This window comes from Lichenostomus cassidix, chromosome 1, assembly GCF_008360975.1.
Source record: "Lichenostomus cassidix isolate B80296 chromosome 1, HeHo_3.0, whole genome shotgun sequence".
Classification (NCBI taxonomy): domain Eukaryota; kingdom Metazoa; phylum Chordata; class Aves; order Passeriformes; family Meliphagidae; genus Lichenostomus; species Lichenostomus cassidix.
Window position 1 is genome coordinate 98489943 of NC_139479.1, and position 24828 is coordinate 98514770.

Consider the following 24828-nt stretch of genomic DNA (forward strand, 5'->3'; position numbering starts at 1 on the left):
TGCCCACCTTCTTTGACTGCAAATCAGCTGGCTCCAGCTGCAAGCAGTATGGCAAAGGTGAAATAAGAGAAGCTTTGTGTGTGTGGTGGGGAGAGCAGCTATTCTGAGTTATATTTAAGAAATGAGGTTCATTTAGGGGGTTGTTGGTAGGTTTGTCAAAAGGCATTTGTTACAGCATCATGCTACAGGTTTTCCCCTCCGGCCAGATTTCCGTGTACAGCATTCCAGCTCCGGACGCGGAGTGGGCTGCAGGGCAGGTAAGAGCCACCAGGTAAGCTTTGTAGTAGGAGCACAGTAAATAAATGATCTCTCTGTCCACTCCTGTGTGCATTGACCCCTGTGTTTCATAATCTGCTCTTAACTAAAGGGATAACAGTTCCCATCCCACACACTTTCATAGCTTGAAATGCCTGTGAGAAGGAAACAGCCAAGGGAGAGGAGCGCTTCACCTGACGTAGCTGATAACACGAAAGATTTTATCTCAGTTTTAAATCTCTTGAAAACAAAGAGAGTGAATACACCAGAGTGTGATACAATAGCTCATCTTCTTTGTCTTACTAACTGATGCCTTCCATGGTCTTTCTCTAGGAAAATCCTTACATATGCTACAGCCCATCTTACCAAGAAGGCTTGTGCCAAAGGTATCATTTCTTCAAATGGATGAAGCTGTGTTTCTGGAGGAGATGGCTTCTAGGAATATTACCTACAGTTTCTTTAACAGTTACAGTAATTGTGCTAGTCCTGCACTACTCATTCTGTAAGTTTTACTCCCCAGCATGGTCTGGGTGGGATGGGTATTTCGCGCTGTGAAAAGCTTTGCACTAAGCAGCTGAGCACATAGTGTGTGTATATAAACTACTGAATTTGTCTTCTCCTTAATGTCTTTGCTAAAGCAACAAAATGCACAGTAATTAGCAGTTAGTAGTTGCACAAGAATATTGAAAGTGTGCAGTTTATCTCTAATTATTTTTTTGTCTCTGCTAGTGAATGCCATCATTATTATAAGTGTTACCTTTTCCAGGAACCTATAGGAATTATCCATCTATCTTCTCTTCACTTATTTTAAAAACAGCATGAGTTGTTGTACTAAATGCTTTATGTATTTTCACATATGCCAACACATAGCCATTAAAACCATGCCTCTTCAGGAGGATAGCACGGCAAAAAGATGGAAGCTTAACAATGAAATTTTCCTAGCAAAAAGTGCCTGCCTAAACCTCTATCTTCTTCCTTTCCTTTCCTGCTGGGAGTTTCTCTGTCACTGGGATTGACTCAGTGCTCTGGATATTACTGCATGTTTCTCTTAAGAGCTAACATCTGCAAATGCCAAGGACAAGCACCTACTTTTGAAAGCCTCTTGTTCTGTAATGTTATTAGGTGTAATAAGTTTTTTATCTTTTTTTTTTTCCCAGCTCCAGCTTTTTCTTTTATTTATATTGGTGGAAGTGTAGAAATTCCTAATTTGACTTATACAAATGACCTCAATGATCCAACATCATCGAAATTCCTCCTGCAAGCAAAAGCAATACAAAATTATGTAAGTTCCCACATAAGTAGAGCAATATTTTATAAATATTTTTACAGAATCAGACTATTTTGTAAATATTTTTTTCAGAATCAGAGGGGAGGACTCTGGTTAGTCTGGTTAGTCTTTTTCCCCCCCTCTCTCTTTTTTCAACATTTTCTAGGTAATAATTTTGCAATGTTATGGACAAATTACTTGTCTTGAAGGAAATATGAGAGTGGGGTTTTATTCAAACTCTCTTCCTTCTATATTTTTCTTTTTCTTTTGAATCTTACCTCAAATTCGATGCTTAACTTTTTGTTTTATTTTTCTTATCACTCACAACAATGCTTGCTTTCTTGCCCTGCTTATGAGTTTCTATTTGTGAGATCAATACTGTTTTGCAGTACATGTGGACAGCAGTTTTGAAGACAAAGGTGCTCTCTGTTAGCCTGTATTTCCCAAAAGAGCTAATCTGGTGTATCAAAGCTGCTTTGTGCACAGCCAATACAAGTAGATCATACTGGAAATTTAAAGACTGAAACAAAATTATAAACATATTCATAAAGACTTTATTCATTGCTAATTATCAAGAACTGTTTCAATGGTCTTGAAATGTGATGTGACTTAGAAGTAATTTTAGTGGAATTTAATGCATGTTTATGATACTTATTTGATACATTTTGTGAAAATGATGGACAGTGTTTATATTGGGGATCGAGGAAGAGGAAAGAAAGAAAAAGACAAGTACTTTATAGTATAAGAAATTATATTGGCACTAAAATATAATGTTACATTTTCTTTTACCACTATTTAATTGTCAGTTGGCAGAAACATATGAGTCTTCCTTCTTGGGAAAGTACTACTTGAAGTCTGTAGTGGCTGCTTTCAGGTACGTACTGTTTCAGCATATGGTATGAATTTGAAATATTCAGATGTGCTTGTCTTTTTTTTTTTTTTTCCCCATGCATTTTAAAGTAGTTTTCTGGAAGAACATGCACATCTCTGTAAGAGAACTAAAAATGCAGGAAATCCACTTAGGTATGTGAGCTAAGCTAATTGTGTGGGATATAGTCTGTCTTGCCCTTTAGAATTGGTGAGAGAAATGAAGTCTGATTGAAATGAAGTCTGTTCCTGGGTCTGTGTGTTGGTTTATTGTCTATTAATCTACTTTTCATTTTGGAAATAACAATTCAGCACTTGCAGAACCTTATTTTGGTTTTGTCCATTCAAATGAAGTTCCTTTTTAACATCTGAAAACAAATCATTAAATATGTGATTTGGTGTAGAATGCTCTATTTGAGCTTCTGATGAGAAATGTACATCCATTGAGCAGCAGGTTACTACAATCCTGGTAGTTTCTGAAAACCCTGAAGGGTCAGTGCACAGATGATTTCAAAAGGAGGATTTTGGTGGAATCACTAAAGTAATAACTGGTTTACGTATGCTCAAAGATTGTTTATTTCAACAAAAATTGTGTGAAATGCTGTATCAAAATATGGGCATAAAATTGTGTTGTATGGTGCTAGCTTCCATTAAAAATACTAATTACTGTGTCTGAAGCTGTTAAATGATGTTAAAAGTGTATAATTATACAGCAGGGATAGTAACATCAAATTTCATAAAAACCACTGAAAGATTTCAAGGTGTGATTTTTCAGTCTCAGTGTGTAGCTGGTTAAGCTGCATATATCAAAAATATTTCTACTTTATTGCTAAAATAATTGTTAAATAAAAGAACTTTTTGCCACCATGTTCACCTGCAATTATTGGCACAGTGGTTTAACTGGCTATGAAACTGTGCCAGCCGAAAATGCAGACCAGTGGAAACCATGTCCAAAATAGTAATTAGACTGTATTTATGATGCTTTTTTCCCCCCTTTCACAGTGAAGGAGAATCTGGGCTTCGAGCTTACTACTGGAATACATTCTGGGCACCACAAGATATGGTTGCTTCTCTTAAAAAATTAACCCCAGCAGAACAAAAAGAAATCTGTAGTAGACAAGCAACTCACTTGTTCAGTTCTGGGGAGGAAGATTTTGATCTTGTTACAATGGAGCTTTTTGGTAACAATGTACCTGTCATTTAATACCCATTCTGTCTATTTTTCTTTCTCCACTTGGTGTCTTTGGCTTATGTAGCTGATAGTTATTAAATTTTAGTTTCAGATTCCACAGAATATGATGTGATGCTAAAATCAGGTAATTATGCTTCAATTCCAAGTGATACCACTTGGTGGGGGGGGGGGGGCAGCGGGTGGAATCCTGTGATAGAAAAATGGCATTTTTCCAGTTATTCTTATATCTGTAGGGCTTATGAACTAAGCCAGACTGGGGACTCTTCGTGGCTTGTGTTCCAAATGAAGGCTGGATGAAAATCCCTTACAGCTTTTATTCTGATGTTCTGACTATAATGGCTGTAATTTAATAGTTCCCATGAACTGCAGTGAGCTAGGGCTCCTATTTTTGGCATCTCTTTAAAAAAAAAAAAAAAAAACAAAACAAAACTATAAAAATTATACATAATTTGTCTTGTTATCAGATAATTTTGGTTATACATTATTAGTGATCAGTCAGATAATGTAGAGCTTTAATTCACTTTGCCTGCTCTCTTCATATCAGGCACATCTTGAGATTTGTCTTCATGTATTTAATGTTCTCAGTGCATAAAGAGGGGCAAGGAGATGGCAAAGGAAGCAGTACGTGTGAAGCAGATTGTAGCAATTGCAGGCGAATTAGCTCCTGCTTGTGGAGTGTGCAATGAGGTGGTGATGGTGAGGCTTCCTTGGCTAGGGCAGGAGAAGGTGATACAGTCTGATAGGGAAAAGGGAATAGTGCTGTAAAGGTAACGGCAAAAAGGGACTAGAGTAGTCAAGGAATGTGGGTAGGTGACTGTTTCTACCTTGTCTGAAATTTTACCCAAGAACTTTCAACCTAACAGTTTTCCAGCCACTGATCTAGCTTCTTTTGTGCAGCAGTATCCTTTGACCTGTATGCTAAGCCAGGTAACAACAGGACTCTAACTCTGATGAATCCCAAAAAGTCTTTTTATCAGTGGAGACTGCGAGTTCCTTCTAACTATGTGGTGAGACTGGTAGTTGTCACTTTGCATGGTGTCACTCCAGAGAGCTGTGCATCACACCACTTATCAGCATATGATTTCCTTCTTCCACTGCAGAACAAGATCATTACCAGGTATGATATGCAAAGACATTTTCTTGACCTGTACAGAAACTCTCTGAAACTCTACCAAGTTGATAAAATGTGAGATTTGAAATACCACTTAATTTAAAGTCTTGTATAGGGTAATAAAAAGATCTTCTAAAAAAGTTGGAAGGGACTGATAAAGGTCTTCAAGTCCAAATCCCTGCTCCTCAAAGGACTACCTAAAAATAAACCATCTCACTAGGAGCATTGTCCAGATGTTCCTTGAACTCTGACAGGCTTGGTGCCACGACCCCTTCCCTGGATAACCTGTTATAAATTCCTGTGGGATTTATTCTACAACTATGACTAATTTTTTATGGGTTTGATTTCATACAATTACTCTCACAACTCAGAAAGATACAGACTTTATTTTAGAGTATTGTGTTCTATTACTTTCAGAAAACATTTTTTATAGCAGTCCAGTGACAGGCAAATCCCTGTTTACAATAGAGGGGTTGTGTCTAAGGAAGGCTTCATCCTCAGAGTCACTGTGTAGTTCATTTGCATAAGAGAGTTCAGATGATATTTAAATTTAAGTGGTAACACTGCTCCTACTTTTTAGAGTAAAATTTCATGTATGAACACAAGGAATCTTTCTTCCTCAGCAAAATAAATAAACAAGTTTTAGGATCTGAGGATGGATGGTTTCAAGAAGGGAATTTAATTTAATGGGGTTTTTTCAGGAACTTTCAGGAAGAGGTTAGCTGAGGATGAAGATTCAGTTAGGAATCTGAAATACACTTGTTTAGTAGTGCTTTAACTTAGTTGAGTAGGTGGTCCTCTTCAGCTCTATAAATGGACTTATTTCTCTCTATGCAACGAGACATAACAGCTTGCCATTGTTGGCATGGAATGGCAAGGTTTTTGTAAGGAGTTACTCTCAAATTGTAGCTTAACAAGGAGAATCCTGTTCCTGATGCTGGCCTGCATCTGTTCTGCTACTTATTTTGGATTATTGCTGCGACTGTTACTCCACTGTGCATTATTAACAGAGGATCAGCTTTTCAGAAATCACAAATGCAGAACTGGCCATGAGCATGAAAGCACCTGGAAGACAGCAAGACCAACACAGGTGTTTGATGTAACACATTCAGAGAACACTGATGCAGTAAACCACAAGAAAATGTTTAAGAATGTTCATTGATGTCTATCAAAGAACCAAAACAGAATTTGGGGATTGAAATTATATTAAAAGCCTGATGACACCTCAAAGAAAGCTGACTTTTTTTGGTTGCTTTTATTGCCCCTTTAGAAAATGTGTTGTTTTGCATTTGTTTATTAGTTTTCTACTTGAGTCAGAAGCAGCCTAGTGGCATATTTAACACAGATACAGCAGAACTAATAAGAGTATGTCCAATATCCACGTCGGCCAGTAATTATAGTAGCCATTATTCCCTGATGTTTAAGTCTGGGGTCACACATGGTGACTAAAATGATTCTTACTAGTTACTGTAAAGTGCAGTACTACATCTGTTTAGTGACAAATCCTAAGGAATGATCAATCTGAGATGGTGAGGTGTGCTGTAAGAGTAAGAATCTCATGGGGACAGCTCTTCTCACAATTTGCCTTGCTGTTCTGATGACACCGTGACAGAAGATACAGATAGAGGATAAGCCAGGCTCTTGAGTGGGTTGATGAAGAGCTGAAATATTTCCACATGGCAGAGTGGAGAGAACTCAAATTGTTATTTTATAATTGTTTTGTCAGCTATTATAATAAAAATTAATTTATTAATATCTGCAGGAGAGGCAAATCAGAGATTCATTCACTAGTGTCTCACTTCAAATGGGTGAAAGGAATAGCTTGCTAAAGCAGAAGGCAACTACTTTCATTTAAGGTTCAAAAATTTGATTCTAATGCTGCCAATCTGGATCTCAGTGACATTAAATAACTAGATGCAGGGCTGTGATGAAAATACTCTGTTACTGTGAGGCCTAGTCTTAACTGCTTTCGTTTGTTGTGCACAAAAAAAGATATAACTGTTAGAAGTTTTTGACAGAGAGATTCACAGGTATCACAGAATATTCTGAGCCAGAAGTGACCCACAAGGATCATCAAGTTACAAATAAATTTTAAAAACCCAAGATATGCTGTGGGTTGCAAAATGGAATAAGCATAAAAGTGAATTTACAGATGCAAGAAATAGCATCTCAAATTAAAAGTGGAACTAAGTTTTCAAGCTTCAATGAACTCATTATTTAAGTAAAAGAACAATAGGAAGTAATAGTTGCCATGCCTGGGGCTTCATGTTTTGTGAGATAGCTTTTATGACCCAAAACCAGGCTGAACGTGGATAGATTGGAAATGTTTTGGGCTTACCTGTTGCACAGATGCTGCTTGACACTGCTGCACTGGCACTTGTTGCCTTTTCATTACTCTGCAGCTCAATGCCACTATCGCCACTGAAGTAACATAACCTGCCATTGCCTTTCTGATGCATCTATAAGTATGAAAACTCCAGAGCACCATTTAAGCAAGAAAACAGTGATGTATACCCAGAGTGACTAAGCCTCAATGCTGGGAAGCTCTAGCATCCCATCTACTATCAGCTGGGTGGAAGAATAAAAGGGAAGTGGTAGCCAGGGGAATGCTTCTGAAACGCAGGTGACCAGATCAGTGTTATTTCTGCCCAGTTTCCCAGCAAAGATGACAGGAATGTGGGAAATGTTTGGGGAATTTTTTTAATGCATTTTTTTGGTGATCTGCCAGGTGGTGTGGGCCTGGGGCCTGGACTCCTTCTGTTGTACGTTTAACTTCATCAAGTAATGTAATGTTGCTTACCTTCACACTGGACCAAAGAGGAGAGAGCAACATATTGAAAGCTCACTTTCAAGCCATTCCTAAAATCAGTAAGTAGTTAATAGGAACAAGCATCAGATGGAAGCAGACTTATTCCTGGGTTTGCCTCTAAAAAAGTTGATATTGCCTTGAACATATCTGGGGATGGGAAGGTTGGCATATAAATCAGGGAATCATCATTCTGATCCACTTTTAAAAATTCTGAGAACTGAACAAAGAAGAGAAAACATCCTTTGGTCTAGGAGACTTTTTTTGTCTTCCTGATAACTACTCAAGCCCTACTTGCCAGACATTACTCTTACTACATGGGTAACACTGTGCACTAGAGGCACTGTCTCTCTAGGCAAAGCTAAATAGCCCCAGTGACAGAACAGCACTTTCATCAGTTTTGGCAGTGTCACAGATCACAGAATATGTGTTTAAAGAAAATGGAAAACAAGAGCAAACACTTCTCACATGTCTCTGCTGCTTTTCTGAAAGCATTGCTCAGTGTCGTTAACTGTACAAGAAAAGAGTGTTCCAGACCTAAGAAGTGCATTCCAAACCTGTGGGGTACTATGGATTTTACATGAGTTCTGTGTAGTAAAGTATTTTGAGTGTAGCATTTTAGAGGAGGTAAAGGGACATCACAAGTTCAAATTTAGCTACACTTATTTGGTAAGGTATAAGTGAAAGAATTTTGACAATTAAGCAAGTGGCTATTTTTTAAATTTGTAGAGCAAGTCACAGCAGATAAACTCCTCCAAATCTTATTTCAGTTTATGTCTCTGTGCATGCTGCTTATGCTAATACTTATCCCATGCACATTACTAATTAAAATGGCTTCATTGTTCTGAAGATGGGCATTTCAAATTATATTTAGCCCAGGTTTTGCCATAAGATTTTTTTAATTTCAAAATTGTCTTATTTTCTGTAATGTTCATGTTTGCATTCACAATGTTACCTAAAAGCACTAAGGACTGGATATCTAGGAGAGTCCTTGCTAGAAAAGAAAACCTCAAAGATATTCTTCAAATATGGCACGAATTTTCAGACTGACACACTAACTTCCTTGTTTACATGAAATTAATCAGTTTTCACTTCCTTGGGCTGGCTGCTTTTTAATTTTGAAAATACCTACTTAAAGGTCAGAAGTAAATTGGAAGAGGGAGGTTTTTGCATCCACGTTTAGTTGCTTCTTTCACTTACCATGAAAGATCATTTAAAAAAAAAAAACTTCAGTCAGCAGTGTTTTGTACTTACCTTTAGTTGTAATTTGATCCAAAAATAAGAGGAATTCATTGTGGTGGGGAGGTGGTAGTTAAGTGATTTTCTGTTAATACAAGAAAGATGTGAGTTTAATAATGTCACAATACATTCTTCTAATGCTGTACATAGAGAAGGGTCCTAGCAAGTGAAAAAGACCCTGCACTTTAGTCCAGCTGAGATAATTGTGTTCCTTGCTGAAGTATTTCTCTCCTAGTGTGTGGTGGCCATTATATTTCCTGGAATGGGACACTGAGTTCCCCTTATTACCCAAGTTACTACCCACCAAACATTGACTGCAGCTGGATCATCAAGGTAAGTGCTGGTAACTCTTCTGAGTACTGATGACTTTTCTTTATCTTATGTAGACACAAAACTGGGAGAAATGGCTTTTGATGTGTGTGAAACAGAGGAAAACCTAGTGAGACCACTGAACCTGACTTCTCAGGCACCCATTTCTTTCCTGTCCTATGTACAGGCTCCAGCTATGGGAGGGAAATATTGCCAACTTCCAAAAGTTTGAGCATTATTCATGACATAAATTAGTGCGTAAGATGACAACTCCTAGCAGCCAGAGAAAATTAATAATAATCAGAGCTTTCCTTCTATGTCAAAAAGAAAAAATGGTCTTCTAAATTATGCCTCACATGATGGATACCACATGGTTTTTCCCTGAATTCTGCAGAGCCAGGGCCTTCTCTGGCTCAAAAATTCAGCTCTGAATTTCCAGCAAGTTCCTTGTCAAGACTTAAAATAGGCTCATGATTTCTATCAACCACCCAATGTGTTGGTCTATTGCTCCATTCAGCATTTAACTGATTTTTTTACTTTCCCTGGTAAATGAGACTTTCGTGTATATGACTTGATAAGTCTCTACCTTTCCCATGCTCAATGAAAAGTATTAGCAGCTTGTAGCACAAAACTCTCACCTCTATGCAGGACAGGAACACAAACACATGGCATTAGAAACATAGCATGAACCTCAGATATAGTGCTTTTGATATAGTGCTATAGATACGCTGTCTGCAGACAGGCTTACACTCCTTCATCTGGCAAAGTCTAGCCAAAGTTGGGTCTAAAAAGATTTCTATAGATGTTTGAATTAGCAAAGTTTTTTGGTTCTTTAGAGGTGCTAATTTCAATAATAGAAATGCAGTACTTTCAAACCCATAGTAAGTAAAACACCTTGGAAGCACAGGCTGTTTTCACTTTCTGAACGTATGTCAGGGTATTTATCTTTTGACTTTTAGGCACCATTGCCTGGCTACAAGCTCTCTCTAAAAATCCTTCTAATACAAATTCAAGAAAAGTCTCCAGGGTCTAGTAAATGTGATAAAGACTGGTTAGAAATTGACGGAATTAGGTGAGTAAATACATTATTTTCTGGCATATAAATTTGTTCTTAGAAGTTCTGCACATTTAGGCACCCTGTTTTCTTCTTACAGGCATTTACTTATTCTTTTGTTCCCCTTAGAGCAATAATGTAGAAAACTACAGGATTTTATGCAGCTGCAGCTGAACTATAAATTCCTGGCTGTGGTCTTGATGTGGCTGAAGAGTTTGTGTAACCTGAAGTTTCATTTTCTTAACCACTGGCTCTTCAGTGATCGCAATTAACACTAAAAATAATGCTATAGAGAGAAATCTTGGAAGGAGCATATTGAAGCAAGCAACAGCTGTTGGATTTGCCTGAATGATTTAATCCTTTCCTGGATTTGTAGCTTTTGGGTTTGCAAACATAAATGCGTGATCTGAACCCAAGCAAGTTTGAAACAGTTTGTGTTCATAAGGTATATCCTGACATTGACCATCTTGCTGTACTTTGTTTCAAAGTCCACTAGTCCCAAAGAGTTGCGGAGTGGAAGGAATTTGTAAATAGGTTTTCTAATATTTCTGTTGGACTGTTTTTAATACCAAAATACAGCTGATCTTTAGTGCATTGTCTTAAAGCTTTTTGACATCTCTACCTTTCAGCAAAAACAGACACAGCTGGATGGTAGTGGCCAGTTTGTTTTGAAATTAATATTTCTCACTTTTGCCTTGCTAGATACTGTAAAGCTCTTTCAGAAAACAACAGAAACAGAGAATATGGCTACTCTGTAGCAATCAACTTCCATTCTGATGAGCTGGTCACCCACAGAGGGTTTTATATTGAATACAAAACCTTCAGTCACACAGACCGTAAGTTATTAAGCGTAGACTTTCATTTTTAAGGAAAAACCTTTGAGAAACCCTGCTTGACAGACAAATCATACACAACTCAACCCGCCTCTTTTTCTTAACCCAATTCCATGAGACAAATGTTTGAAATGTTACATCTTTAGTTGAACAAATAGAGGTACAAATTTAGATATAAGATGCTATTAGAAGCTAGTACTTATTTTCTAACTTTTATCAACCCTTCTGTAAAATGAGGAGTAAGGGTAAAATTTCTCAATTTCTGTAGATCTAATTTTATAGCACTTTGCTGACACCTTAAAATAGACAAGCTGCAACATGAAAATAGAATGGCAGAGGGTCTCTAAGCATGACTAGACTTAACCATGAATACTTAGTCTTCTCTTTAAAATCACAAGTCAAGGTGCTCTAGATTAGTTTCCTGGTTTAGACAAACTATTTGGGTTTTACTGGCAGTCAAAGAGGACCCCTTACTATCAGATGTTGCAGAAATATGTCTGGGCTTCTTCTAGGGCTTTCCTAACTCCCCAGTCTATGTACCTGTGGATCAGTGTTGGGTTTAGGGGGGCTTCCAGATGGCAGAACAGCAATTTTCAGGAGATACACGTTTACTTGTAATATCTCTTAGAAAAGATGCAATTTCTTAATTTTTAAATGTCTTTTATTTTCTTTACCCACTTAACATCTAGAAAGCTAAAGTTCTCTGTGATTTCAAGAGATCAGTTTGTTTTGTGAAGCCTCTTCAGATCCTCAGCTTGGTTGTCTGAATATAGTTCCGCTCATTGTTGACATAGAAGCATTTAAGTACTAAGGTCTCTAGTAAAAATTTTTGTTTCATGCCTTTCACTAGAAATAAGTGGCAGGTTTTGTGGTCAGTCATTCCATAAGACTCACATATTTTCAGGGGTTTCTTCTTCCTCCGATGTGTGTGTCTTTCTACTAGAAAAAGTTACTAGCTATACTGAGTTCTGTGGTTACTCTGGTTACTGCCTCAAAAATAGTCTAAGCCTAAGAACACCTTTTTTAACAGAGAAAATCCCCAATCTTTCTTGTGTATATCTGTGTGCTTTGCTTCTAGCACTGAGCCAGCAAGCAGATGGCTCAAAGTTATTTAATCAATTCTTAGTCACAATCATAAGACTCTGTATTAAGATTCATCGGGAGATGTAGAAGAGCTGTGATGTGTCAGTATCAAGTTGATGCAGTAGTTTGTGGAAGGCTGTCTGAGATATCAGCATGGATTGAGAGCACTGGCCTACATCAGCCTTGCCTGTAGCAGTACTAATCAGAGAAGGAAAAAAATAAATTCCATTTCTCCCGCATCTTTAGTACCTGCAGTCACCCACCTGAGATTAGTTTCTTCCCATTCTTGAATGCCTATCAAAGCAAAGTTATTAAAAATCACAGGCACTGGTCTGAGCTGGCCTGGAAAGCAAATGCCAGCCACCAGCTGAATAACTTCAGGGAGAGGTGACAAGAAAATGGAGACACTCCTGCTTTGATCTCGTGCTAGCTGCATAGTGTGTGCTTTCCTCCCACTGACATCACATGCAAGGCAGTGAAGGGGACTAAATTATTCCAGATTGGAACTGATTAAACAACTGTGAGAAAAATGGGTTTGGTCCTTCAATCTGATGTAGCTCTTAATTTGCTTGTGGTGCTAAGTGGGAGAAAGTTTCATTTGACGTGGGCAGAAAGAGGAGTGCTTTTGGTTACTTATTCTTTCACAGACTTTTTTTTCCTTGCACATCTGAAAGAGTGGAAAACAAATATTTTTTATATATTGGAAAGAAACAACTTACCATCTATACCAGTTGTTAGTTTATGTGAATGTGAAAGAAATTCTTGGTTAAAGTCTGGTTCATAATGAGATTGCAAGATTTGGGAAATGTTTGATAAAGCACTCATTCTGTGGTGAATGACTTTCAACCCTCAGAGTGAGGCAATTAATGTAAATTTAATTTGCTAAGTTCATTTAGGTGAATATTGACTCATTTAATACAGACTGCTTGATAAAAATCTTTGACAGACTGTGCCAAGTAGGATATCATTTCTTCTTTAATATTCAATTTATTTTACAAATGACACTAGCTTTAATTTTTCATAGCCATTTTAATATTTTTCATGGTATAGTCCTGCATTAATGCATTTAGTCTCTATCAGTATTTCTAGTGTCATTGATTTCTTATTTTTCTAGCTTGTCCTTAGATATGCAGACAGAATGTGCACTCCTTCAAGAAATCAGTCTGAATGCTGGAAAGGCTGCTCAGATGGCAGTGATGAATTGGATTGGGGTAGAGCAATAATTTCTTGTTTGTTGTTTTCTGTAAAGAGTTTATTTCACAAAGTTGACAGGTGGGCTGAAACTATATCTGAAGTATTGCTGGCATCTTGAGGATCACATGAATTATGTGGGTGAAGATGTAAAAGTCTGGACAAGAGGCTGTGTGATGCATCTCTCTAAAGATTGGGAGAACAGAAAAATAAAGAGGGAATTTTACACCAATTTTTATAAGTTAATCTTCTAAAGGAAAAAATTGCACAACAAATAGCCAAAGTAAGTAGTGAAAAGAATATTAAAGCCAGCACGGAGATTTAAAATTTTGTTTTAGTTCCCTGCTGTGAGAGCATAAACAGAGAAGTTTTACTTTGACACTGCCTTGTGTGATGAACTTATAATTAAGTAAAGAAAATGTGGGGAGAAAAAACATACAGGAAACTGTTTCCACAGAACAACTAGTTCCTACCAAAGAGGAAGGATATTTTTAATGTCATTCTGCCAATATTGTTATGGAAGGGCACATAGTTTTTGTTCATTATCTAAATGATGGATTAGAGATGCCTATGAAATAGGCATAGATCATTAGATGCCTACCAAATAGGAAAGTGTTACACAATAGGAAGGTGGATGTTCTTAAGAGGGGTGTATTTACAAGTGCTCTTGAGAAGCTGGAGAATATATATGAAGAATAATAAAGACAAGAATATGAGTCAGCAGTGCTTTGGCAGCCAGGAGGGACATCCATGTCCGGGGGGACATCAGGCACAGCATTGCCAGCCAGGCAAGGGAGGGGATTGCTCTGCTCTGCTCTGCTCTGCACTGGGGTAGCCTCACCTCGAGTGCTGGGGGCAGTTTTGGGTGCCACCATATAAAAAACATTAATCTATTGAGAGTGTCCAAGGGAGGGTGACAAAGAGGTGAAGGGCCTTGTGGGGAAGCTGTGCGAGCAGTGGCTGAGGTCACTTGATCTGTTCAGCCTGGAGGAGACTGAGGGAGACCTCATTGCAGTTCCAACTTCCTTGTGAGGGGAAGAGGAGGGGCAGACACTGATCTCTGCTCTCTGGTGACCAGTGACAGTCCTGAGGGAATGGCTTAAGGCTGTGTCAGGGGAGCTTTAGGCTCGATATCAGAAAAAGGGTTTTCCCCCAGAAGGTGGTCAGGCACTGGAACAGGCTCCCCAGGGAAGTGGTCACAGCACCAGCCTGACAGTGTCCAAGCAGCATTTGAACAGTGTTCTCAGGCACAGAGTGGGACTCTTGGGGATGGTGCTGTGCAGGGCCAGGAGTCAGATTATGAAATTGATCCTTGTTGGGTCCCTTCTAATTCAGAGGATTCTGTGAAGATCTGAATGTAGGTAATTAAACAGACGTGGATTGCCTAAGCTGCTTTTTTGCTAAAAAATGGCTGTGGGGATGAATGGTGCTCAAAAGCTCACTTGTGAGTCAAAGTCACAAAATACTCTTTGTGAATTTTGTTTGTATTTGGTGTTTTGTTGGTTAGCTGTCTTTGTTTTGGGGTTTCTAAGTGTCACACTAGGATGTAAGACAAGAATTTGAAAATATTTTCCCAATCACCAGTGGGAAGGCTTCAGCTAGAGTACTGTATCCAAATTAGGTACAGCATGTCAACATAAGGGACATCCAAAAGATGCAGTGACCAGAAGGTAATCCAAGGTCAGAAAGTACAGCACAAGTCTCTCTGTCACTGGATGCTATCAAAACCAAAGAAGTTAACTGTGTGACAGATGGCACAGCAACATCCAGGTGACCTCTGGTAGGGAGTGTAGCATGTGGCTGTTACTCTGCTGTTTGTATTATAAATTTACAGACCTTTCTTCTTCAGGTTGTAATGCAGAACAATTGAACTGTGGTAATGGGAAATGCAAACCTCAGTATAAATCTTGTAAAGATGATGACAGCTGTGGGGAGGACAGTGATGAAAACAACTGCTGTAAGTATATATTTTTAGCTACTTTCCAAAAGATGGTGAAAGGCAGAAGTAGGAATATGCATATTTTAATGGTTAAATGTGTTCTTTCAAGATATGGGTTTTTTCATGGCACAAAGTAAAAGTTTCATAATAGTGAACATGAGAGGAAAATTAGGTTTGGGGAGTTTAGACAATTAATGAAGCGAAATCCAAGATAACAGGGATTTTAGTAAGATAACCAAATCACATTTTGCTGGTGATCCTGTTGGAAGAGCACTTTTCCCCCACATACTGCCAAATCAGTACCATACTATTTAAGGGGGAGAGACATAGTAGGCTGGGGACTTTTGCCACATTGATGGTCTTTTTACTGTAGATCCCCAATTGTTATGGATGTTGCTGGTACTACCAATGGCTCCCTAGTGACTTTCTGCATTTTGCTAACATAATTTTTGTCTTGCTTTCAATCTTGGGTCCTTGAGGTAGCCAGGAGTATGTCTTTGTTGAAAAAAACCTACTTCCCAATGTTTAGAGGCCTGTGTAAACAACTGATAATAAGAATAATAGTAATGGAAGCCAATTGCTGAGATCTGTCAGGATTCTCACATAGTAAACTGTCACAGTCCTTAGTAAGAAATTTATTGGATGGAGGCATAAAGCTCTTCCACAATTTTCTCAATTTCACTTGAAAATGAAAAGATGCTCTGAAGATTTAATTTGTAACATCAGTAGTGCTGGTGAAGGCAAAAGAACAGATCTAGCAGGCCTAGTTTACTTGGTTTAGAATTACATAAAATGACAATGTGGGCAGTTGGAGGCTCTTCTTTATCCTGATAGATAGTGCAGACTGAAATTAGTGTGATCATTAATTAGAGTGGAACACTGCTCTGTCCCCCCTCCACAGAGTGATCAGTTTACTCTGGTATAGGCTGTTACTTCAAGAAGGCTGGAATGTGTAGCTTTGAACAACTTACAACAAAAAATCTTGCAGGTTCAACAAGTTGAAACCATGATTCCAAACATGTGACACTATCTTGTCTCTCTTATTTCAGCCTACAAAAATTGTTCCCCTTATGCATACAAATGCCTCAATGGAAAATGCTTGCTGAAACCAAATCCTGAGTGTGATGGAAAAAGAGACTGTACAGATGGATCTGATGAAATGAACTGTGGTGTGGTAACATTTATTTTAACATTTGTTAATTACTTTGGAAATTAAGTCAGAAATTTGTGTAATTATCAAGCATTATTGGATTAAGAATTTGTTAAATCAAATATGAATTTTAAAAAATTAATTTCCTGGTAATATCTGTGTGTAAATGTCTGTCTTGAATTTTGTACCGTTTCTTTTAAATCAACTCATCCATTCTGTCTATGATGACTTATTTCAAGCAATGCACACATTCAGGATATGGTCTTGCTGCTTGTTTGAGCTGAATGTAATGAAGTCAAGGAGCTGTGTTTGTAAGGAGGGAAAATATGTGAAAATGCATTCAAATGAACTTCTGAATTGTGTTTAAACCTCTTTTTGAGTTATTCCGTTCTTTAGAAAACTGCACAGGAGAATGGACGATGATAGGTTTATACCTGACCTGCCCATTGAGTGAAAATGGGCAAGTACTCACCTTTTTACCAACTGCACAGTAAGGTCTAAGGGTAAAAGTTTGTGTCAAGCATGGTAAAGTGAAATGAACTGGTGGGCTTAGTTACTAATTTTTTCAATTATTTCCATTAGCTTGTGGAAGACACCAGCTTAAGAGAAACAGGATTGTTGGAGGTGAAGATGCAAGATCTGGAAAGTGGCCTTGGCAAGCAAGTTTACAGATGGGAGCACATGGCCACATCTGTGGTGCATCTGTGATTTCCAACAGGTGGCTCATATCTGCTGCCCATTGCTTCCTGGATTCTGATTCTCTGAGGTATGAAGAAATTACACTGTTCTAGAGGATTTGTAGTTTAATAAACTTACAAAGTTGCCCTCAATAATTTGCAGTAGCTAATCCTTCTCTTGATCAGTTCCTCCAGGTTGTAATTTTGTGATATGATCTCACTATATAAACACTCAGTATTTTCTGCTGGCTTCAAAAGTGCTAAGTTTTGGAAGTTATTCTTTTACTTCCACTGCCAGCGAATCCTGCATGAAAGAACACTGTTCTGTTAGTGTCGCTGTTGAGCTGCTAGCAGAGAAAGGACCTGGGTTCTCAGTGTGGCAAGAAAAGAGACCTTTATTATTTTGATTTCAGCTTATATATACTTTTCAGAGGTCACCCAGATTGGTCAGCCAGAAACCTCCCCCTAGGCCTGACTGGCCAGGCCTGAACTGTCCAAATCTCGAGACACTGTTTTAACAACATCCAAACTTTATCTTTGTTTATAAAACACAGGAGAAAGTTCTCATGGGAAAACCTGTGCTAGCCACATGTTAGATTTAGGGTAAGCTGCTTTTTTTTTTTTAATTTCCAAAGGCAGGGGTTTTCTGAGTAGAAGACGTGGCCTTTCCTTACGAGACAAGTCTTGTTCATTGATAAATGGAATGGAAAACTCACCCATGTTCAGTTTTGGAAGTGTAAATTGAAAATTCATACCTCCTATGTGTGGTAAGGAGGAGATAGAGTTTCATAATAAGCTTTTATGACTTCCAAAGCATGATGAATTGCAAGGAATTGGTCGTATTGCTCCAGGAAATTATTTTCAAAATAGAAAGTAAAAATATTACTTAGCAGTTTAGGAGACAGAGACTATAGCCCATCTATCTTCTGAAGTCCTATTCTACTTCATGCACTTTGGTTGTGATGAATCTCATCACATACTGAAAAGTGGTTAAAATGGAGTGAACTAACACTGCATTGCTTTCCAATGGGACATTCTAAAACCTTTTTTTTTACAGATACTCCGTTCCTATGGGATGGAGAGTGTATATGGGCTCACACACTATTAATGAAAAGAGCAATCGTGTAGCTATGAGATCAATCAAAAGGATTATTGTCCACCCACAGTATGACCAATCTATCTCAGACTATGACATTGCCCTGTTGGAAATGGAGACGCCTGTACTCTTCAATGAGCTGGTACAGCCCATTTGTTTACCCAGCACCTCTAGAGTATTTCTTTATGGAACTGTCTGCTATGTAACTGGCTGGGGAGCCATAAAAGAAAATAGTATGTTCATTTCCTGGATATACTTTTTGCAAGCTTGGCTTAGTTTTAAATTCTAACAATGAAATATTTATACTTGCAAGCAAAATAACCTCCTGTGGTTTTCTTAGTGGGTCTATAAAAAGCCACAAAAGATGTCTTTAGCTACAGTCAGTGAATTCTGAATGTTGCTCGGGTGGCAGGTGATAAGTGATAAAATGCATACTCAGGTGTCACAGATCATTGAAAAGCAAACAATTATAGATTCACAAAAATGTGCCCATTTTCATGCACATGACTCATTTTATCTGGTGAATGGAACCTTGCAGGTAAAGAGAACAGTGACTTGCAGCTACTGCAGAGAAGGAATTTGTCTCTAAGTTTGACTGACATTACGGAGCCATAAGCAGCAATAATTGCAAAAAAATTGTGGAGAATCTTTCGTATTCTCTGTCTTAACAAAAGGCAGTTTAAAGTATGCCTCATGAAGAGTTCTGCCTCTCTGCAGCTTGGAGTAGCCAGCTGCAGGGGAGGCAGAAAAAAAGCACATTGAGTTGGAGGGGAGTGGTGGGGGAGTCTGTGGGATCTTTGCCCTGTCTCAGCATTAAACAGCTTGAAACCTGGGGTTGGAGAGCATCTCAGCACATCAGAGGTCCCTACAGTTGTGCTGAGACCTAGTTCCTCATGCTTGGTCAGAAGCTATAGGCTGTGGTAATTCTGGCTTAGTATGCTTTTAAAAAAATTTAAATATTGTTAACAATTAATAGCTAATGAAGTGCAAACAGTTTTACAATTTATACCTTCATACAATGTTTTTCTATCAAAATGATGTGGGTAACATTCAAATTCAGTATAAAGATACGTGAAACATACATATTTTTCCATGTTACTTGTTTCATTTCCAACCCACTCTTAGAGCTGAATAAGCAATAAACCAAAACACAACACTTTCTCTGATCATCCAAGTTATTGAAAAGGTTTTGTTCACTATTGGGCCAAAACATGACTCAGGATATTTAGCTCACAAGGACAGCTTTAAGCTCTTAGCATCACTTGTGAGTTACGGACTGTTTTTTTGGGGTTTTTTTTAATTATTTGTTTTTCCCCACTCAGCTTTATTTCTCAGTTTCTTCCCTAGAACTGGAAGGATGGAAAACAATACAGAAATTGCATTTTGTAGGACTTGGATGTTGTTTGGAGCACAGCCATGGTGTAAATAATAACAAAAAGCTTTGGGCATATTTTGATATGGCATTCAAAGTTAGTCATCTTCTGTGCAGTCTTACCTTATAATTTGCATGGCACTTTTACTACTTGCTGGCAGAATAAGGTCATAAGGATAAAGTCTGGGGAAATGGAAAGGTGGTGCATTGGGACCTCTATGGCTACAGGGTAATGTGGACAACAGCTTCCAAAAACTAGGCCATGCACCATTTGAAGGAAAGGGAATTACTCTGTTGTCATTAGCTTGGTAAATTTTGAGTTTGAAGCAATTCTCTTTTGTTTTGATAAGTGGTATCTCTATTGGAAATTTGTGCCACCTCAACCTCTGCAATGCCGTTTGTATTTTTTTCTAGGTCATCTTGCCAAAACACTGCAGGAAGCTCGAGTGAGAATGATCAACCAAAGTGTTTGCAACAAGCTGTATGATGATCTTATTACATCACGTATGCTGTGTGCTGGGAATCTTAATGGTGGTGTTGATGCATGCCAGGTAATCTGGAACTTGTAGGAAAACTGCAAAGGAATATTTGCTTCCATTAAACTGTTCAGAGTTCTGGTTGTTTGTGTGTTTTTTCTTTTGTTTTCCTTTTTTTTTAATTCACTAATACAGTGAGATGTCTTGAGTGTGAGTATAGGGTTATTTTAACATGGCAACTAATAGCTCACCAAAATAAGGAAGGAAATTTGGCATAGATAATCTCTGAATCTTTTGAGAAATATCATTTTGCAAAGACAAGGGGTAAAATGTGTCTTGAAGAATTCGTTTTCATCTTCAACATTTATATTTCCTACCAGAGAACAAAAATATTAAGATAAAAGGAACCAAGTTAGGTCCATCTGTGAATTCTGCTATTTGTTTTGATTTCTTTTTATCTTTTTTAATATTTGGGTGTGGAATTGCTAAAATACTGTAAATCTATAATGAATAATATATTGTTATAGTTGCAAAGAAATACAAAAGGAAAAGCTAAGCTAGGTTTGAGAACTGCAGCTGCAATGGTGCCTTCTAATTTCAAACATTCATTCAAGTGTATAATTAAAAGTTTTGACTACATCACAATAGTGTAACTTTTAAAATCCAGCTTGTTTACACACACAGTCAGAAACTGCTTTTTGGTCATACTTCACCTCTCCTGACTCTGCCTTCTTTCTCTTTCTGTTATTAGAATAGTTGTGTACTTCATTGGTGTTCAAACCTCTGATGGTGAATATCAACTTTCAAAATTACAAATATGTTTTTTATACCAGTTGCTGTGTAAAGGGGAGAGAAATGTGTTACTGATTATTAGGCTGAGGCAATTTGCTAGGACTTTTGTGTAATACATAACTTTTGTTATTTTAATGCAATAGGATAACTTTTGCAAGACTGTAGTTCATGATAGGTCAAACTTCTTTATACACAATAGACTATTTGCAGAATTTTCTTGCAGTCCCTAAATTCTAATTAAATTAGTTATTATTTTTATTAGCCTTATGTACAGTTTGTCTGTAAACTTAGACCTTGGAAATGTTTTGCTAAAATATGTTGATTTAGAGGCATGATGTTCCTCAAAAAAATGTGTTGCTTAAGAAATGCCCTTGGCTTTTCAGATGGGCATTTTTAACCAATTCAGCTATATAACACACTGGCCAGTTTCCAGTATGATATGCTGTGTTTGAGTTCTAGCATGTTGGCCCTCTTGGTCTTTAAGTTCTTAGTTCAAAGTTCTCATATTTGCTAACTTTTTTGTTTTCTGTCACTAGCATATATTTTATATAACATATAGTATGTATTTCCTGTACAGTGCTAGAGAGGAATGGCATTGGGAGTTCAGGAAACCCACACAGCACCCTAAACCCCCTTTACTATGCTTTCAGACTTGTGAGCATCCTGTTTTGTTTCACTTCTTCCTGGACGTGTAAGCTGTGCATATGTTGCACAAGTTTTTGAAGCTTCCAAATACCTTTCATCTTTAGAGGACCTGATACATACAGTGAAAGAGAAAGAATTTACCCTTTAAGACTGTTTCCTTATAGTGATAAGGAATGTTCTCTGATCGTGGTTCCTCTGCTTAGGATCCTTCCTCTCCCCACTGGCATAGTCTTTCAGAACTGGCTGAATAATTTTCTATGCAGCCTACTTTCTCAAGTCTCCTTGAGATCAGCCTCTTGGATTATCAAAATTTCTAGTATGACAGCAGTCTGAGAGAGAGGAAGAACTTTGGCTTCTTCTCTTATCTCGAGATTATTTTGTTTGGTTGGGCAATGAAGGCTTTCTATTGTTACTCTTTTCTGTTGTTACTTTTTTTCTCAGGTTTTTTTCTGACCTTTTAGGTGTTTTGGCTCTGACTGGGGGCTCAAACCCCAGGGTCAATTTGGAGGCTGCTGACTGCCTTGTGTGCATTAGGAACAGCTGCAGAGAGGAGCTGCACTGTAGCTGCCCAGAGTTCTGTGAACAGACCAGTTCACAGAAGGCATACAAGGTTAAAGCAACGAAGGTCAAAAAAGTACTGATGACCCCAAACACGTTTTGATCCTGTGAACTGAATTGAATTGGAATTTTCCTTTTCCTACACTGCTGTGCAAACCTGCATGTTCCATTTGAGAAGCCAGTTCTCAATTGCACTTTCCTTAGTCCTTGTTCCTTCTTCTGCCTCTACAAATGTAGATACAGTCTTCATTATAAAACTACTGATAACACTTAATTGTGCCTGGCGTATTTGTTGGCTTTGGATTTGCTTTGGTTTGTTTGCTTTTTTTTAAGAGATCTGCCTTCAACCTGTGAACAATTTATGTTGAAATTGTAGTAGAATTCCCCATTTCCCCATATCTTTTTCTCTCCCTATTTGGGCTGTGTTGAGTTATTCTATGAATCCTGTAATGGGACATTATCAAGGAGTAATTTTATAAACTGCTTTTTGCCATTGGCTTTATATTGATTAGTGTGCTACTTCCATAAGTCAAAATAATTGAATAAGTTTGACATATGGCCAGGTACATTCTATCCAGAAGTAAGATTCTAATATTAAGTTTTGAGAAAAAGAGAAGCAGGTATTTACTGTTCTTAAATAACATAATTTTTGTTACAGTGCTCTGTGTGTGTGCACTAATGGCTGGACTTCCTTTATTTTAGGGAGATTCTGGAGGTCCCTTGGCGTGCACAGGAAAGGGCAATAGATGGTACCTTGCTGGCATTGTGAGCTGGGGTGAAGGATGTGCTCGGCGCAATCGTCCTGGTGTGTACACCAAGGTGGCAGCTCTTTATGACTGGATCCGTCAGAATACAAACTGAGGAGCCAAGGAGAAGATGCAGATCATCTCTGTGTGAAAGCTGCTTCCTAATGCAGTCAATTTGATGATACAACATGAAAATGCCATTGACCACTCCTTTGGGAAAGAATACGCTTTTTTAACGAAGAAACTATCTTTTGTGGTTCATCTAACAATAACTATTCAGTTTCAGAGGAAATTCAGATTCCTTATGGATTAATCCTCCTTATGCCCATTTGCAGAAACAGCACCGCCTTAAAAACAAAATAAAATAGATTAGAACATGTAACAAAAATCCAGGCATATCTGGTTCGTAAACTTTCTGCTCTCCTTTCTTGTCCCTTGTTATCTATATTTGTTTCCATGTATGCATATCTGGATATTCATGGCCACATGCCATATGTATTCAACTCCTTAGTGATGCTACAGGATTCTAAACATAAACAATTGTTTCATAATTCTCTAAAATACAAATAGTATATAGTGTGCGAAGTTGAGATTAATTCACCCTCTAGTTTTGCTTCCACTTTATGACTTTTATTTTCTGGGCTGTAACTGTTAGGCTCTCTGCTGTGTTTTCTTTAAAATACCAGATAGATAGCTCAAAAATGTTAGGATGCAAGAAATTTTCATTGAAGTCCTGAAAGAGCATAAGTTAGGTTCATTGGGATAATGTGTAAGTGCAAGGAAGGAGTTAACGAGTTGTAACTAAACAAAAGGAAACTTTAATGCTTTCTTACATTTTCTTTATAATTTGACCATAATTGTAGGGTCTAATACTTGCAATATGTTACAGGTGTATTTCTCCAGCTCTGGCTCCAGCATCCACTGTGAATTTTTAACATGTTTCTGGTAGGTTCACATGGTTTTTCCTGCTGTCCTTGGTTCACAGCAAGCAGAGATTCAGACTCAGGATTTTTCTTCTGTGTATTTTTCTGGGCTGTGCTCATGAGGCCACAATGAATTGAAATAGGCATAAAAGGAAAATGGATTTATGTGGTTGGATGCATCCTTGGGCTCAATGAAAGTAAAAGAAATTACAGCAGCATTCCTTTAACCCTGTCAGCAAATCTAGTTTTGATGATTTTAATCTCTTGATGAGCTGATCACTCCAAGTCTAGCCAATTTAAGGTTTCCAAAGTTGTTTATATGACTTCAGAATACTGGTACTTAGCTTAATAAAAGAACTCTATATATGACCTTAAGAACATTTAGATGGTCTTTAAGTTGTGCTCAATATTTGGAAGTGTTTAGCTTTCACCTTCAATATGTATATTAAAAAAGTGAAGCTGGCATTTTGAATACCTGTTGTTGCTGTCCACACAGCATACTTACTCTACAGTACATAAATATGTGTTCTTTGTTTAATGTTAGACCCATCTTGGCAGTGTGTGGGGAAAATGCTGAAAAGAGCTAGCACTGTAATCTGCATGCAGTGAGATTCCTCTTTCTAGCTCTGCTATTGCTTTTCCGTCCTTTCCTGTGTTGGGCATCTTGTCCCAGCTTGTGTCAAACAGCATAAGCTATACTCAAAGCCTGTATGTTAGGAGATTAGTTTCTTTAATGGCTAGTCATTCACACCTTGCTTTTTAATAAATATGCTAAAACTGCAAGTGGCTATGTTTTATTTGTTTGATTTGTGCCTCTGAAACTCTAATCCCTGCTGCAATCAGAACTGCATTTGTACCTCTTTTTGTAAAGCTGAGCCTAGCATGCCCCTGTTACTAAGGTGTACATTTAAGAGCATAAGTTTCTTTTCCTTTTATTGAAACCAGAGACGTCTTGCCTAGGGAAGAAAACAGCTTTCGTGCTGCTCAGTTTTAGATAAAGCCTAGCCCAGAAGGTTCAGGTCAATTCTTCACTTCCCATTTTCTCTGAGAGTTTCTCAGCCACATGCCAGAAGGGTCAGTATTTCACATGCAAGAAATGCACCAAATGTGGAAGGTAGATCCCCCAGATGAGGGAAACCCGTGACCTTAAGGAGCTCCTTCACAAATACCACAGTAAAATAAGGACTTTGGCCATTGCGTGGCAAGTTCTGTATAATCATTAACTTTTTGTCTTGGACAAACAGTTT

The 24828-nt window shown here is 37.9% G+C and overlaps 1 protein-coding gene across 5 annotated transcripts; it reads left to right on the top strand.

Annotated features, from left to right (window-relative positions):
• On the top strand, positions 1-24364 carry LOC146445394 (suppressor of tumorigenicity 14 protein-like). Of its 5 annotated transcripts, none has more exons than XR_014854849.1 (17): positions 3-257; positions 589-757; positions 1413-1537; positions 2329-2396; positions 3392-3570; positions 3667-3705; positions 4479-4698; positions 7421-7560; positions 8973-9070; positions 10006-10118; positions 10803-10936; positions 15057-15164; positions 16196-16315; positions 16879-17062; positions 18031-18211; positions 19856-19992; positions 22615-22748. XR_014854849.1 is itself a non-coding variant. In XM_085073250.1 (17 exons), exons 1-17 carry the CDS (start codon positions 180-182, stop codon positions 22771-22773), a joined length of 2343 nt encoding a protein of 780 aa, XP_084929376.1. In that variant the 5' UTR covers positions 4-179; the 3' UTR covers positions 22774-24364. The 5 variants fall into 5 exon arrangements, 3 of the variants coding, with proteins under 3 accessions (XP_084929393.1, XP_084929376.1, XP_084929385.1); XM_085073250.1 differs by having other exon boundaries at positions 4-257; positions 18031-18302; positions 22615-24364; XM_085073259.1 differs by having other exon boundaries at positions 4-257; positions 4482-4698; positions 18031-18302; positions 22615-24364.
• The last annotated feature ends 464 nt before the right edge of the window (positions 24365-24828 follow it).